The sequence below is a fragment of the Narcine bancroftii genome, chromosome 4 (genome assembly GCF_036971445.1).
Source record: "Narcine bancroftii isolate sNarBan1 chromosome 4, sNarBan1.hap1, whole genome shotgun sequence".
Classification (NCBI taxonomy): domain Eukaryota; kingdom Metazoa; phylum Chordata; class Chondrichthyes; order Torpediniformes; family Narcinidae; genus Narcine; species Narcine bancroftii.
In genome coordinates, this window is record NC_091472.1 from 293448621 (window position 1) to 293463719 (window position 15099).

The 15099-nt window shown below is 39.4% G+C and overlaps 1 protein-coding gene across 15 annotated transcripts in view; it reads right to left on the minus strand.

The window, feature by feature from the left end:
* Nucleotides 1-15099, minus strand: part of pkp4 (plakophilin 4) — a 198259-nt gene that overhangs the window by 11159 nt on the left and 172001 nt on the right. For all 15 annotated transcript variants that reach the window (XM_069935461.1, XM_069935462.1, XM_069935459.1 and 12 more), the window contains 3 exons: nucleotides 14894-15089; nucleotides 5928-6012; nucleotides 5717-5843 (listed from right to left, as the gene is read on the minus strand). In XM_069935461.1, coding sequence (XP_069791562.1) covers nucleotides 5717-5843; nucleotides 5928-6012; nucleotides 14894-15089 — 408 coding nt within the window. The remainder of the gene's footprint in view (nucleotides 1-5716; nucleotides 5844-5927; nucleotides 6013-14893; nucleotides 15090-15099) is intronic.

Here is a 15099-nt window from a genome sequence, read left to right on the forward strand (position 1 = left end):
ATTGCAAAACACTTTATAGCCTATGTGATATCATTCCAAATGGAAACACATTGACCAAATTATATGTCAAAGTGTAACAGTAACTTAGATACTAGTTTGGGGGGCATGGTTGACGTAGTGGTGAGCGCAATGCCAATACAGCACCAGAAATCGGTTTCGGGTTTGAATCCCATGCTCTCTATAAGGAATTGAACATCCTCCCCGTATCTGCATGGGTTTTCGCCGGGGTTAATTGGGTGGCATGGACTCATGGGATGAAATGGCCTGTACGTCTATATTTTAATAAAATTATAATGTCTTTACTAACAGAAAATTAAAGAGATAATTGTTGAGAGATAACTTTGTCAAGTCAAATAAATTGTTTGAGTAAATAAAATCAAATCAGCAAGCGCACGGGAAGGCAGTGGCCATGAAGGGAACGTAGTGTCAAGATTCCAGATCTCATTATTAAGCACGTTAGAGAAAAGAATGGCGGAAATTTCCTACCTCTAACATTTCCATTTGGCTGAACATATTTACAATTTTAACAATCGTTCCTTTAATTTTCTTCAGATTATAGAGCTGCAATGGGAACCCACATATCCTAACTAACTGCTCTTCATCAAAAATAGTCATGCTTTAAGAAGTAGAAAGTTGTGATAGTAGGAGATTTTAACTCACCACATATTGACTGGGACTCCCATACTGTAAAAGGGCTGGATGGCTTGGAGTTTGCCAAATGTGTTCAGGAAAGTTTTCTAAATCAATATATAGAGGTACCAATGAGATGGGATGCAATACTTGATCTCCTATTAGGGAACCAGATGGTCAGGTGACAGAAGTATGGGAAGTTGAACATTTTGGGCCAAGAGAGCATAATGTTATTAGTTTCTCGTTAATTATGGAAGAAGGATAGGTCTGGTCCTCGAGTTGAGATTCAAAATTGGAGAAAGGCCAATTTTGTGGAAATGAGAAAGTATCTAGAAAGAGTGGATTGGGATAAGTTGTTTTCTGGCAAGGATGTGTTCGGTAAAAGTGGCAGGCTTTCAAAGGTGAAATTTTGAGAATGAAGAGTTTGCATGTTCCCTTCAGGATTAAAGGTAAAATTAACAGGCATAGGGAACCTTGGTTTTCAAGGGATATTGGTGATCTGGTTAAGAAGAATAGAGAGATGTATAGCAAGTATAGGCAACAAGAAGTAAATGAGGTACTAGAAGTGTACAGAAAATTTAAGGATATACTTAAGAAGGAAATCAGGAAGGCAAAAAGGAAAATGAGGATGTTTTGGCAGATAATGTGAAGGTAAACCCTAAGGGTTTCTACAAGTATATTAAGAGTAAAAGGATAGTAATGGACAAAATTGGACCCCTTGAAGATCAGAGTGGCCATCTATGTTTGGAGCCTCAAGAGATGGGGAAGATCTTAAACAGTTCTTTTGCATCAGTTTTACTCAGGAAACTGGCATGGGGCATAAGGATGGGAAACAAGCAGAAGTGTCATGAAGAGATGCTTGCTGCCTTACAACAAATTCCCTGGGCCTGACATGATATTTGCTCAGGCCTTGGGAGACTAATGTAGAAATTGCAGCAGCTCTGGCAGAAATACTTAAAATGTCCTTAGCCACGGGTAAGGTGTGGGTAGTTCATGTTGTCCTGTTGTTTAAAAAAGGCTCTAGAAGTAAACCAGGAAATTACAGGCCAGAGAGCCCAATATCAGTAGTAGGTAAATTATTGCAGGGTATTCTGAGAGATTGAATATACAAGTATTTGGACAGCCAAGGGCTGATTAAGAACAGTCAGCATGAATTTGAGCGTGGTAGGTCATGTTTAACGAATCTTATAGAGTTTTTGAGGAGGTTACCAAGAAAGTAGATGAAAGAAAGGCTGTGGATATTGTCTACATGGACTTTTGTAAGGCCTTTGACAAGATCCTGTAAAGGTTAAAACGTTGTGTTTTTGATTTTTGTTAATTTTATGACTATCCCCTTAAATTTGTTTTTGTAGATTTACCATAGTTACTATGATGTCAAATGTCATAATATCCGGGCGTACAGGGAGCTTGTGTTCAGTCTTCGAAGAACCATGGAAGAGGCGTAAGCATCAAAATACTTTTCTTTGAATTCGTCTTATCTCGTCGTCTTATCATCTTATTAGTTTTAATCATTTCTTATATCGTTTTGCCTTTAAATATAATCGAATGCTTTCTTAACTCATTGTTATGAAAATCTGGATGCGAAGTTATACAAAATGTTTATTTTAACGAATTAGAGGCTACATAAAGCTGCAATTACGAAGTTTGGTTTATTGAAGTGATAAGATTGTAATTCAGAATATGGAGAGGTTGTAAACTGGATTTGAAATTGGCTGAATTGAAGAAGACAAGAGAGTGGTGGTGGATGATTGCTTCTCAGACTGGAGGTCTGTGATTAGTGGTGTGCCTCAGGGATCGGTGTTGGGACCATTGTCTATAAGAATGATCTGGATAATAATGTGGTAAATTGGATCAGCAAGTTTGCTGATGACACTAAGATTGGAGGCCTTTTGGACAGCAAAGGTGGTTTTTAAAGCTTGCAGAGGGATCTGGACCAGCTGGGAAAATGGGCTGAAAAATGGCAGATGGAATTTAATGCAGACAAGTGTGAGGTGTCGCATTTTGGAAGGACAAACCAAGGTAGGACATGCACAGTAAATGGAAGGGCACTGAGGAGTGCTGAGGAATAAAGGGATCCGAGATTACAGATACACAATTCCCTGAAAGTGGCACCATAGGAAGAGAGGGTTGTAAAGAAAGCTTTTGGCATCTTGGTCAAAGTAATGAGTATTGGAGTTGAGATGTTATAGTGAGGTTGAACAAGACATTGGCGAGGCCAAATTTGGAGTATTGTGTGCAGTTCTGGTCGCCTACCTACAGGAAGGATAGCAGTAAGATTGAAAGAGTGCAGAGCAGATTTATTAGGATGTTACGGGGTCTTCAGGAGTTGAGTTACAGGAAAAGATTAAACAGGTTAGGACTTTATTCCTTGGAGTGTAGAAGAATGAGGGAAGATTTGATATATGTTTTCAAAATTATGAGGGGTATAGACAGAGTAAATGCGAGTAGGCTCTTTCCACTTAGATTAGGAGAGATAAATACGAGAGGACATGGCTTTAGGGTGAAAGGGAAAAGGTTTAGGGGGAACATGAGGGGTAACTTCTTCACTCAGAGAGTGGTGGGAATGTGGAACGAGCTGCCATTTGACGAGGCAAATGCGAGCTCACTCTTAGGTTTTAAGAATAAATTGGATAGATACATGGATGGGAGAGGTCTGGAGGGTTATGGATTAGGTGCAGGTCAATGGACTAATGGAATAACATTTTGGCACATTCTAGAAGGGCAGAATGGTCTGTTTTCTGTGCCGTGGTGTTTTATGGTTTCCTTCTTCTCATCCTACTCAAGATCACTTTTGGTAGTTCACTGTGGTGTTGCTTTCCGTTAAGCCCCAGAATTTTCTTTTTATTCCATATTTTTGGAATTGGCAATAGTGGTTGATAATCCCAACAAATAATTAAGTTTTTTTGCTTCCCAGAACCTTTCACCCAACCTGCTTCTGCATTGACATTACCTTCCACCAGCCACTTAAATCTCACTTCGAGCATATTTTTAAGATTTATATACATTTAAATAAATTTTTTTGAAAAATTTAAATGTCGACATACACGGTTACTGGCCATTTCGGCCCACAAGTCCGTGCTGCCCAATTTACATCCAATTAACATACACCTCCAGTATGTTTTGTATGGTGGGAGGAAATCGGAGCCCCCAGGAAAAGCCCATTCAAACATGGGAAGTACATGCAAACCCTCAGACACCGTGGAATTCGAACCCCAGTCCTGATTGCTGGCATTGTAAAGGTGTGGGCTAACCGCTACGCCAACCTCTTGCACTCTTCTCCCAGTTTTGGATTGGAGTTCTACCCATGATGATTTTGTATATTCTTCCATCCTCTGCCTTCTCCTCTTCTCCAATTGCAGCAGAAGCAACATCTGCCTCTTGTACCACTACTCGAAATAATCCAAAACTGAATAAATAATTTGACTATTCTGCTTAATACTGTGCCCGATGTGTGGTTTATCTGATTCAGGAAAACCAAATGCAGATTACAGTGCAATTCTCAATGAAGTGTAAAAAAATTGTTAAAAAGTAGAGGGTATAAATTAAATTGTGAAAATCAGGCACAATATCAGGAAATTTCTTCCCCTGTGGTGGGCAAGTTGATGGAAAGTGTTCTGAGGGATGCTATTTACAAATTTGTGGAGGTACAGGGATTGATAGGGAGTAATCAGCATGGTTTTGTCAGGGGTAGATCATGCTTGACAAACCTGATTGAGTTTTTCGAGGGGGTTACAAAAAAGGTTGATGAAGGGAAAGCTGTGGATGTTGTCTATTTGGACTTTAGTAAAGCTTTTGACAAAGTTCCCCACAGGAGGTTAGGAAAAAAGGTGGAGGCATTAGATATAAATAAGGAGGTAGTGAAATGGATTCAGCAGTGGTTGGATGGGAGGTGGTCAGAGAGTAGTGGTAGAAAATTGTTTGTCCAATTGGAGGCCGGTGACTAGTGGAGTTCCTCAGGGTTCGGTCCTGGGTCCACTATTATTTGTTATATATATTAACGATCTGGATGTAGGGGTGGAGAATTGGATAAGCAAGTTTGCGGATGACACAAAGATTGGTGGTGTTGTGGACAGTGAGGTAGATTACCGTAGATTAAAAGGTGATTTAGGAAGGCTGGAGGTGTGGGCTGAGAAATGGCTGATGGAATTTAATACAGATAAATGTGAGGTACTACATTTTGGAAAGGCAAATTTAAATAGGTCATATACATTGAATGGTAGACAATTGAGGAGTGCAGAGCAACAAAGGGATTTAGGAGTTATGGTAAATAGTACCCTCAAGGCTGATACTCAGGTAGATCGTGTGGTGAAGAAGGCATTTGGAATGTTGGCCTTCATAAATCGGAGAATTGAATTCAAGAGTAGGGAGGTTATGATGAAATTGTACAAGGCATTGGTGAGGCACAGTACTGTGTACAGTTTTGGTCACCAAATTACAGAAAAGATATAAACAAAATAAAGAGAGTGCAGAGAAGGTTCACGAGAATGCTGACAGGATTTCAGGGTCTGAGTTACAGGGAAAGGTTGTGCAGACTGGGGCTTTTTTCTCTGGAGCGTAGAAGATTGAGAGGGGACTTGATAGAGGTGTTTAAGATTTTGAAAGGGACAGATGTGGATAGGCTTTTTCAATTAAGAAAGGGGGAGATTCAAACTAGAGGACATGGTTTAAGATTGAAGGGGGAAAATTATAAGGGGAACATGAGGGGAAATTTCTTTACGCAGAGGGTGGTGGGAATGAGCTTCCGGCAGATGTGGTCGAGGCGGGATCATTGGTTACATTTAAGGAAAGACTGGATCGTTACATGGATAGGAAGGGACTAGAGGGGTATGGACCGGGTGCTGGTCAGTGGGACTAGGAGGGTGGGGATTTGCTACGGCATGGAGTAGTAGGGCCGAACTGGCCTGTTCTGTGCTGTAAGTGGTTACATGGTTATATCTTTTGCATGGAATGGAACTGTGATCATGCCCCAAGAAAGGATTTGACAAAAGTAAGTGGGAAAATGTTGGTACAAATTTAGAAAGCAAAGCTCATTTAAGATATATGAGCAACTATTTTAATTTTCCTTAGTTAATAATGATAAACTTACCAGATTGAAGTATAGGTGACATATTTTGATTAGTTGTTGGTAACATTGGGTGAGAAGTGGAAAATCGTTGTTTGTCACGTTCCAGAGTAGAAATTGGTGTAATAAAATGGCTTTGATTCCATCCATCCTGTAAAAAAATAAAGAAAGTCAGGAAGTAAACACAATAATTAGATTTCAAACCAAAAAATAACCTCTCTGCATTTTTGGTTACCTTTTTATAAATGCTCCGAAGGTCACGGTATTGCCATAACGTATTGAGGACTTGAGCTGCTGCCTTAACGACTTTCAGTGAATATCTTAAAGAGATACAAAATTTAGTGCAAATATAAAATTTGTCATTAATCCGTGACACAAGAACATGAATGCAATTCAGCCTAGAATGATTCCCGAAGAAAATCAAATAAAGATATGTAAAATGGAAGGTTGACTGCATTTTACTTCGTTATATAATTCCTGAGATTAAGATGGCTGTCCTATTGAGAGATTTGATGGAAAATACCAACATAACATTTGGAAAAATTGCAAGGTTATCTCACTGAAAATGTTAATGGACTCAATATTCACGGAGCTGTGTTTATTTCCCTTGCCTGGAAACTATCGAACAATGAGGCTTCATCCACTTAAGATTGAGAGGAAAGATTGAGAACCTGGAATTATTTTCCATCAGAGGGATACTCAGTATTGAATGTAATTGTTCAGCAAGAGTGTAATTGGAGATACTTATGCACAGTAGGGATCACAGGATATGAAAATGGGGTGAGGTACTAGGGCTGAATGTCAGAGAAGCCTCAAGAAGCTACTTGAAAAACACCAATGCTGGGTCTTTTTGATGTGAAACTTTAACAGGATTTGCTTTTTCATTTTGTATTAAATTATCAGTTCTGTCCACATAAAATGCAGTCAATTCCAATTTAACATGCATTGACACTGAACTTCCTGTCACATACCATTTGAATTATCTGCATTACTTCAATGCTGTCCATGGTCTCCAACAAAGTTCAATGAACAGTGTCATCTTTTATTTGGGTATGTAATTGAACTTAACATCAATTTCGGACCAATCAATGCTTCCATTTGGTATTAAATCACGCACGAGGCAGCACAGATTTAAAAAGAAAGGGGAAAATTTAAAAAGGCCCTTATGGGAAACATTTTCACACGGAGGGTAGTGGATATTCGGAAAAAGCTGCCAGAGGCAGATATAATTTTCATGTCTAAAATATATTTAGATAGATACATGGACAGGAAATATTTTGAGGAACATGGGCAGAAAGCAGGCAATTAGGACTAACTTGGCTGGGCATGGACATGTTGGGCTGAAGGGCCTGTTTCTGTGCTGTATAACTCTTACGGTTGGTAATATTTCTCATCTTGCCATTTATAACTTGGAGGCCTCTCTCTTGTTCTTTTAGTTGTTGCAGTACCATTCTCCTCTGTCTTGGCACAATCATTTCTTTTGTCAATGAAAGCACTCTTAATTAAAACACGTTGTACAAGTCTCCTTCAGTTTGCAAAGAGGTTAGGTTCTTAGAGAACCATTTGTTATGTGAAAGTTGACGGAGCAGGAAGTACAGTAAATCCTTAACTGTAGCAGGGCATACCACCTGTTGTGGATGGTGAGAAAAGCGAGTCAATCTTCACCCTATAAAAACTGCAGTAAATCAAAAACAATCTGCTCTTGTTTTGACAAGCTGTAACATGCCAGCTGTGGCTTGCACATTATTCATCGGATAGCTACTGTTACCAGATTAAAGAGCACAGGTTCCCAAGAGAATAGTTTTCCATTTTAAATAGCTTGTTTATTTCAGACTCTTTTCTATTATCTCACTCAAAAAGACTGTTAAATATTACTTGTTTTCACAGTTGTGTGTTCAAAATACAGCTTCCAAATGTGTCTCTTAACTTTGTTGCAGCAAATTAGATTTTTGTTAAATGACAACTGAAATAATGCCCTTTGTTAGAGTGAAGAATCCTTGAACAATGTTCATTAACCTGGCAGAGCTATATCAGCAACATTTTCCAGTTTTGAAAGGTAACAGGTTTGAAAGGTCGACCCTTGCTTTCCCACTCTCTACATATAAAGTTTGACCGACTGAATATTTCCAGGATTTTGTACTTATTTTAATATTCTTCCTGTTTTGGGTGAACATTCCCCACATCAGGTTGTGAAGCAATATGGTGGATAAATTATATTTTCATGCCCTTTTAAAGTTATTCTACAGGTATTAAATATTGCACCTTCATTAAAAAAACAAATTGGTTTTCAGAAGAGCTTTCAGTTCAATCCCATGCACTTAATTGATTCTCAAAAGCAGCTCTCTCCACTCATTCAAACTTTTCTTTTAATAAACATTATATTCAGCTTTTACTACCATCTGCAGCAGACTATTCTATGATGTTAACATTGCTCTGCATAAATTTATTCCTGCTAACCTCTGGAAAAAAAAGTTCAGGTAACTATCTGAAATGTATGCTCTGTTCAGTTACATTTCAGAGTCCAACAGAATCCAACCCATATTTTAAGAATGACAGGCAATCTTTTAAAACATAAAAGAAGGCTTGAGAGGGCAGGTGCTGAGAGGATATTTCTTCTCATGAACAGCCCAGAACTTGGTGCTATAGTTTCAGAATGACAGGTTGCCTATCTAAGACAGAAATGAGAAGAAAGTTCTTTTCTCAATGAGGAGTGAATCTTAATAACTCTCCTATATAGAGGTCAAGTCATTGAATATATTCAAGGTTGAGAAAGATAGATTTTTGAACTTAAGTGTAATTGAGAAACAGCCAAAAATCAGATCAACCATGATGTTCTTGAAAAGTGGCACAACAAAAATTAAAAAAAAAGAAAAGTGGCACAGCTAACTGGGTCATGTGACCAATCTCCGCTCAAATGAGAAAGGGAGAGATATTATGACATAGGGAGAGAGATCATGAGAGGAAGAGATTATCAGAAAGAACAAAATCATGAAGGTGAGATCGATTGTGACAGAGCTCATGATGGATCATGTGTGCATATGAGTGTTTGTGTGTGCGCACGCACGCACGCACGCACGCACGCACGCACGCACGCACGCACGCACGCACGCACGCACGCACGCACGCACGCACGCACGCACGCACGCACGCACGCACGCACGCACGCACGCACGCACGCACGCACGCACGCACGCACGCACGCACGCACGCACGCACGCACGCACGCACGCACGCACGCACGCACGCACGCACGCACGCACGCACGCACGCACGCACGCACGCACGCACGCACATGGAGAGAGAGTAAGATTATTTATCTTTAAAATGATTAAAGTATCATAATTATTAAAGAACCATAGAACATTACAGCTCAGAAGCAGGCCCTTCTAGTCTGTGCCAAACTTGTCCCACTGACCTGCACCCAATCCATAGCCTTCCTTATCCTTCTTCAGCTCTTCATCTGGCAGCTCGTTCCACCACACTCTATGTGAAGAAGTTCCAGCTAATGTTCTCCCTAAACCTTTCCCCTTTCATCTTTAACCCATGACCCATGGTTTGTATCTCACCTATCCTCAGTGGAAAAAGCTCACCGACATTTACTGTGTCTATACCCTTTTATAATATTAAATACATCTATTAAATCTCCCTCATTCTTCTACGATTCTGGGGAAAAAAATCCTAATTTTCCCTGAAATCCAGGCAACACCTTAATAAATCTTCTCTGTAGTCTTTCAATCTTATTGATATCTTTCCTGTAGTTAGGTGACCAAAATTGCACACAATACTCCACATTTGGCCTCACCAATGTCTTATACAACTTTACCGTAACATTCCAACTCCTAGACTCAATACTTTGATTTATGAAGGCCATCTATGAAACTATTCATTTATTCATTCATTTATGAAATTCTCCTTACAGCCCTATCTATCTATGATAGCTTTCTGTTCTACCGCACTCTTCAGTGCCCAACCATTTTCTGTGCATGTCCTACCTTGGTTTGTCCTTCCAAAATGAAACACCTCACATATGTCTGTATTCAATTCCATCTGCCATTTTTCAGACCATTTTTCAGCTGTTCTAGATCCCTTTGCAAGCATTGAAAATTTTCATTGCTGTCTACAACACCTTTGTGTTATCTGCAAACTTGCTGATCCAATTTACCACATTATCATCCATAGATGACAAACAACAATGTTCCCAGCACTGATCCCTGAGACACACCATTAGTCACAGGCCTCCAGTCTGAGAAGCAATCACCCACCACCATTCTCTGGCTGCTCCCGCATGGCCAATGTTGAATCCAGTTTACTATCTCACCATTAATACCGAGTGTCTGAACCTTCTGGACTAACCTCCCACATGGGACCTTGTCATAGGCCTTACTAAAGTCCATGTAAGCAACATCCACAGCACTTCTTTCAACTCTCCTGGTAATCTCCTCAAAAACCTCTCAGATTGGTTAAACATGACCTACCATGCACAAAGCCATGTTGACTATCCCCAATCAGTTCTTGGCTATCCAAATACTAGTATATCTGATCTCTTGGTACACCTTCCAATAATTTACCTACTACTGACATCCAGTTCGGTGTCTTATTATTTTCAAGGTTACTTTTGGAGTTTTTTTAAAATAACGGAACAGCATGAGCTACAGACAATCACTGTTCCCTCTAAGTTGTGTGCGTGTGCATACGTTTTGCAATCACCACAAAGGTTAACTACATAAAATAATGTAGTAATTAATAATTACACTTATTGAAAATAATCTCTTAGCTAACTGTTTCTGTTGACTTGTCAGTTAATTTATTTAGACATTACATCACATATAAATAAGAAATGCTCACTGATGTTTTATTTAATAGAACAACAAACTGAACAAAATAGTTCAAAGGATAGAATAAAATCTTAACTAAATACTGTACATTATTTCAAAGAATCCAATCATACTTGTATTATATTAAAACAAGCCAATACAGTTTTATTAGCCAGGCTGTGCCAAAATGATCTGGAAACAATTTCAAGTTTATATTTGTACAAGCATTCAGTCCACACATACGTGTGTCACGGGAAAAAAATTTGCGCAACATGAGATTTTTTTCACACACTGACTACTAAAAAATTAGAAGGATCATTGTCGCCAATCCTCTGGCACTCCACCCATGGTTAAGGACATTTTAAATATATCTGCCGGAGCCCCTGCAATTTCTACACTAGCCTCCCTCAAGGTCTTTCACTCAGGTAAATGTTTAAAATTTGTGACTGATTCCAAAATGAGGGAAAATTAATATCCTTTGACCTTTATTCCATAACAGGAAGAGGCATAAATATTCACTGATGCAGGCACAAATGTTCATTGAACTCTTCACATAGTGAAGTTGTCTGTATCTGCTTGTAACATGACCTAGGCTGCATATTGGCATATGATAAATGATAATGAGATTGTTGTAATATACATTGTTCAATGTACACATGCACTGAAAGTCTTACTTGCTGCAATGAAAAGATGGGTTCACCGTGCCCATATCAAATAAATGAATACAGGCTTCTTAAAAGGCCCATTTAAAATGAAGAGGTCCTTCAGAGGTTTTTTGATCACAAGATCTCATGATGAATCTTACGAACGCAACTAAATCGAGCAGAGCCACTGGAATTCACAAAGGAATTTGTACTATAATTGTAGCAAAGAGCAGTACTGTGGGGAACTACAAAAAAAACCCTTTACTTTGGAAAAGTGCAAGGAACAAGTGTTCCTGTATCGTGCATTGAAAACACAAATTCAGCAGGGCAAATCAGGAATTTAGTTATGCATCATTTTTATTAAATGTGATCTGCTTAAGAAGAGGGGTGTATAGCAGATATAGGCAACAAGGAGCAAATGAGGTACTGGAAGAGTAAAGAAAATGTAAGAAAGTACTTATAAAGGAAATCAGGAAGGCAAACAGAAGTCAGAAGCTTTGGCAGATAATGTGAAGGTCAACTCTAAATGTTCCTACAAGTATGTTAAGTTCAAAAGGATAGCCAGGATAAAATTGGACTTCTGGAAGATCAGAGTAATTGTCTATATATGGAGCCTCATGAGATGGGAGAGATCTTGAACAGTTTTTTGGCATCAGTATTTACTCAAGAAATTGGCACAATGTACAAGGAAGGAAGGGGAACAAGCAGAAGTGTCATGAAACATGCAGAGATTAAAGAGGAGGAGGTACCTGCTGCCTTACAGTGAATAGAGATAGATAAATCTCCAGTTCTTGACATGATATTCCCTCAAACCTTGAGGGAGACCAGTGTAGAAATTGCAGAACCTGGCAGAAATATTTAAAACATCCTTAGTCATGGACGAGGTGCCAGAGGATTGGCGCATACCTCATGTTGTCCCAGGAAATTACATGCCAAGGAGCCTGACATCAGTAAATTATTGGAGGGTGTTCTGAGATATTGGTTATTCATGTATTTGGACGACAAAGGGCTGATTAAGGAGAGTCAGCATGAATTTACGTGTGGTAGTTCATGTTTAACGAATCTTATAGAGTTTTTCTAAGAAGTTACCAAGAAAGTAGATGAAAGAAAGGCTATGGATGTTGTCTACATAGACTTTAGTAAGGCCTTTGACAAGATTCCACATGGGAGGTTAGGTCAGAAGGTTCAGACACTAAGTATCCATGGAGAGGTTGTAAACTGGATTCAAAATGACTGAATTGGAGAAGATAGAGTGGTAGCAGATGATTGCTCCTTAGTCTGGAGGCCTGTGATTAGTAGTGTCCCTCAGGGATTGGTGCAGGGACCATTGTTGTTTGTTGTCTATATCAATGATCTGGACAATAGTGTGATAAATTAGATCAGCAAGATTGCTGATGACACTAAGACTGGAGGTGTTGTGGACACCGGGGAAGGCTTTCAAAGCTTGAAGAGGGATCTGGGACATCAGTGGAAATAAACAGACAGAGGACAATCTTGATGGGGAGAAAATTCAATCCTCGGAGTTGCAGAGACCTGGGCATCCTTGTGCAGAGTAATCTAAAAGTTAATACCCAAGTAGGATTGGTAGTGAAGAAGGCAAATGCTATACTAGCATTCATTTCAAGAGATATAGTGTTTAAGAATAGAGAGGAGTTAATGAGGCTCTATGGGGCACTGGTGTGACCTCATTTGGATTCTGTGTACAGTTTTGGGCCCCTAACTTAGAAAAGATGTGATGTTGTTGGAAAGGATGCAGAGAAGATTTACCAGGATGATTCCTGGAATTCAGGGGCTGGCGTCTGGGGAATGTTTGGCAGCTCTTGGGTTGTACAGGAGAGTGAGGGGGGATCTCATAGAGACATTTTGAAAATTGAAAGGTTTTGACAGAGTGAATGTGGATAACATGTTTCCCTTGATGAGCAAGTCTAGGACAAGGGGTCATAGTCTTAAAATTAGAAGTTATCCAATTAAAACAGAGAGGAGGAAAAACTTCTATAGTCAGAGGGTCATGAATCTATGGAACTCACTACAGCACAAAGCAGTGGAGGCCAGATCACTGGGAGTATTTAAACAGAAAATGGATAAGATTCTCATTAGTAATGAGATCAAGGGATATGGGAAAAAGGCTGGTAATTGGAACTAGGGGTGAGTTTAGTTTAGCTTAGTGCATACTCACGGAACAGACCCGATAGGACTAGTGGCCTGCTTTTGTTCCATTATCCTGTGATCTGGAAAAATGGGCTAGTGAGTGGCAGATGGAATTTAATGCAGACAAGTGTGAAGTTTTACATTTTGGAAGGACAAACCAAGGTAGGACATATAAAGTAAATGGAAGGGCACTGAGGAGTGCGGAGGAACAAAGGGATCTAGGAATACAGATACATAATTCCTGAAAGTGGTGTCACAGGTAGACAGGGTTGTAAAGAAAGCTTTTGGCATCTTGGCCTTCATTAATCAAAGTAATGAGTATAGGAGTTGGGATGTTATGGTGAGGTTGTATAAGACAATGATGAGGCCGAATTGGGAGTACTGTGTACAGTTTTGGTCGCCTACCTATAGGAAGGATATCAGTAAGATTGAAAGAGCGCAGAGAAGATTTACTAGGATGTTACGGGGTCTTCGGGAGTTGAGTTACAGGAAAAGATTAAACAGGTTAGGACATTATTCTTTGGAGCGCAGAAGAATGAGGGGAGATTTAATAGATGTTTTCAAAATTATCTGGGGTATAGACAGAGTAAATGTGAGAAGGGTCTTTCAACTTAGATTGAGAGAGATAAATACAAGAGGGCAAGGCTTTAGGGTGAAAGGGGAAAGGTTTAGGGGGAACATTAGGAGGAACTTCACTCAGGGAGTGGTGGGAGTGTGGAATGAGTTTCCTTCTGACGTGGTAAGTGCAGGATCAATCTTAAATTTTAAGAATAAATGAATAGATACATGGATTGGAGAGGCCTGGAGGGTTATGGACTGGCTACAGATCAATGGGACTAGCAGAATAATGTTTTGGCACAGACTAAATGGGTTGAATAGCCTGTTTTTTGTCCTGTAGTGGTCTAAAATTCTATTGTGGCAAGATCACAGAGTGAAGGGATCCGTGGAGAAAAGTGAATTTCAATGTTGTCTCTTTATATAATCTGCAGTAAAATAAGGCTTGCATTGGTCAACGGTACAACCTTCTCCATTTGCTCCCAATTATCTTAAACACGAATGCTTCTCATAAACCGTGGTGAAGCTTGCCAGTGGAGACATAAAGAATTCAGGATACTTAATCTATTCAGTTTAAAAGGAGGAAAAAAAATGCATGACAACTGTAACAATATGTTCAGCTGCAGGAACTAACAAAGAATCATATGCATCATGTGACTTGTAGCTCACAGCTTAATTAACCTGTGTATGTAAGGGTGCGTTCTGCGAACTATCTGACAGATAGATAAGGTAGTAGTCTGGGTCATATAAAAATATTTAACTCCTACTGAAATAGATTGAATCCTTCAATCACTCCTGGCTGTCACTTTCTGGTTAACTATCAATAAATAGGTGTCAATAAATCCCTCAAGACAGTGTACAAAAATTTCATACAGGTCACAGAAAGGGAAAATATTTTTTAGCATGAAAATCAATGAAATGTAGTCAACCTCTATCATAGGAGTTGCTACAAATAGTCTTATTACATTTAAAAATAAATAATAAATGAAATAGAACATAAATAATAAGGTGGAATATTTGTTTCCCATTTGTCTACTTGCCTTTCTCCCTTCCCTTTTGTAATGTTAACGAGTTTCTCAACTCCTCCGGCATCAGCTAATGCTTTGGCATTCTCCATATTCTTTATCGTAACCTCGTGTAAAGCACAACACACTGCAGCAACAGTGGCATCAGAAAGCATGATTAGTGTTGGGCCTCCTGGAAGGCGATGCACAAGATCCCGCATTGCATATTTGCCTGGAGGAAG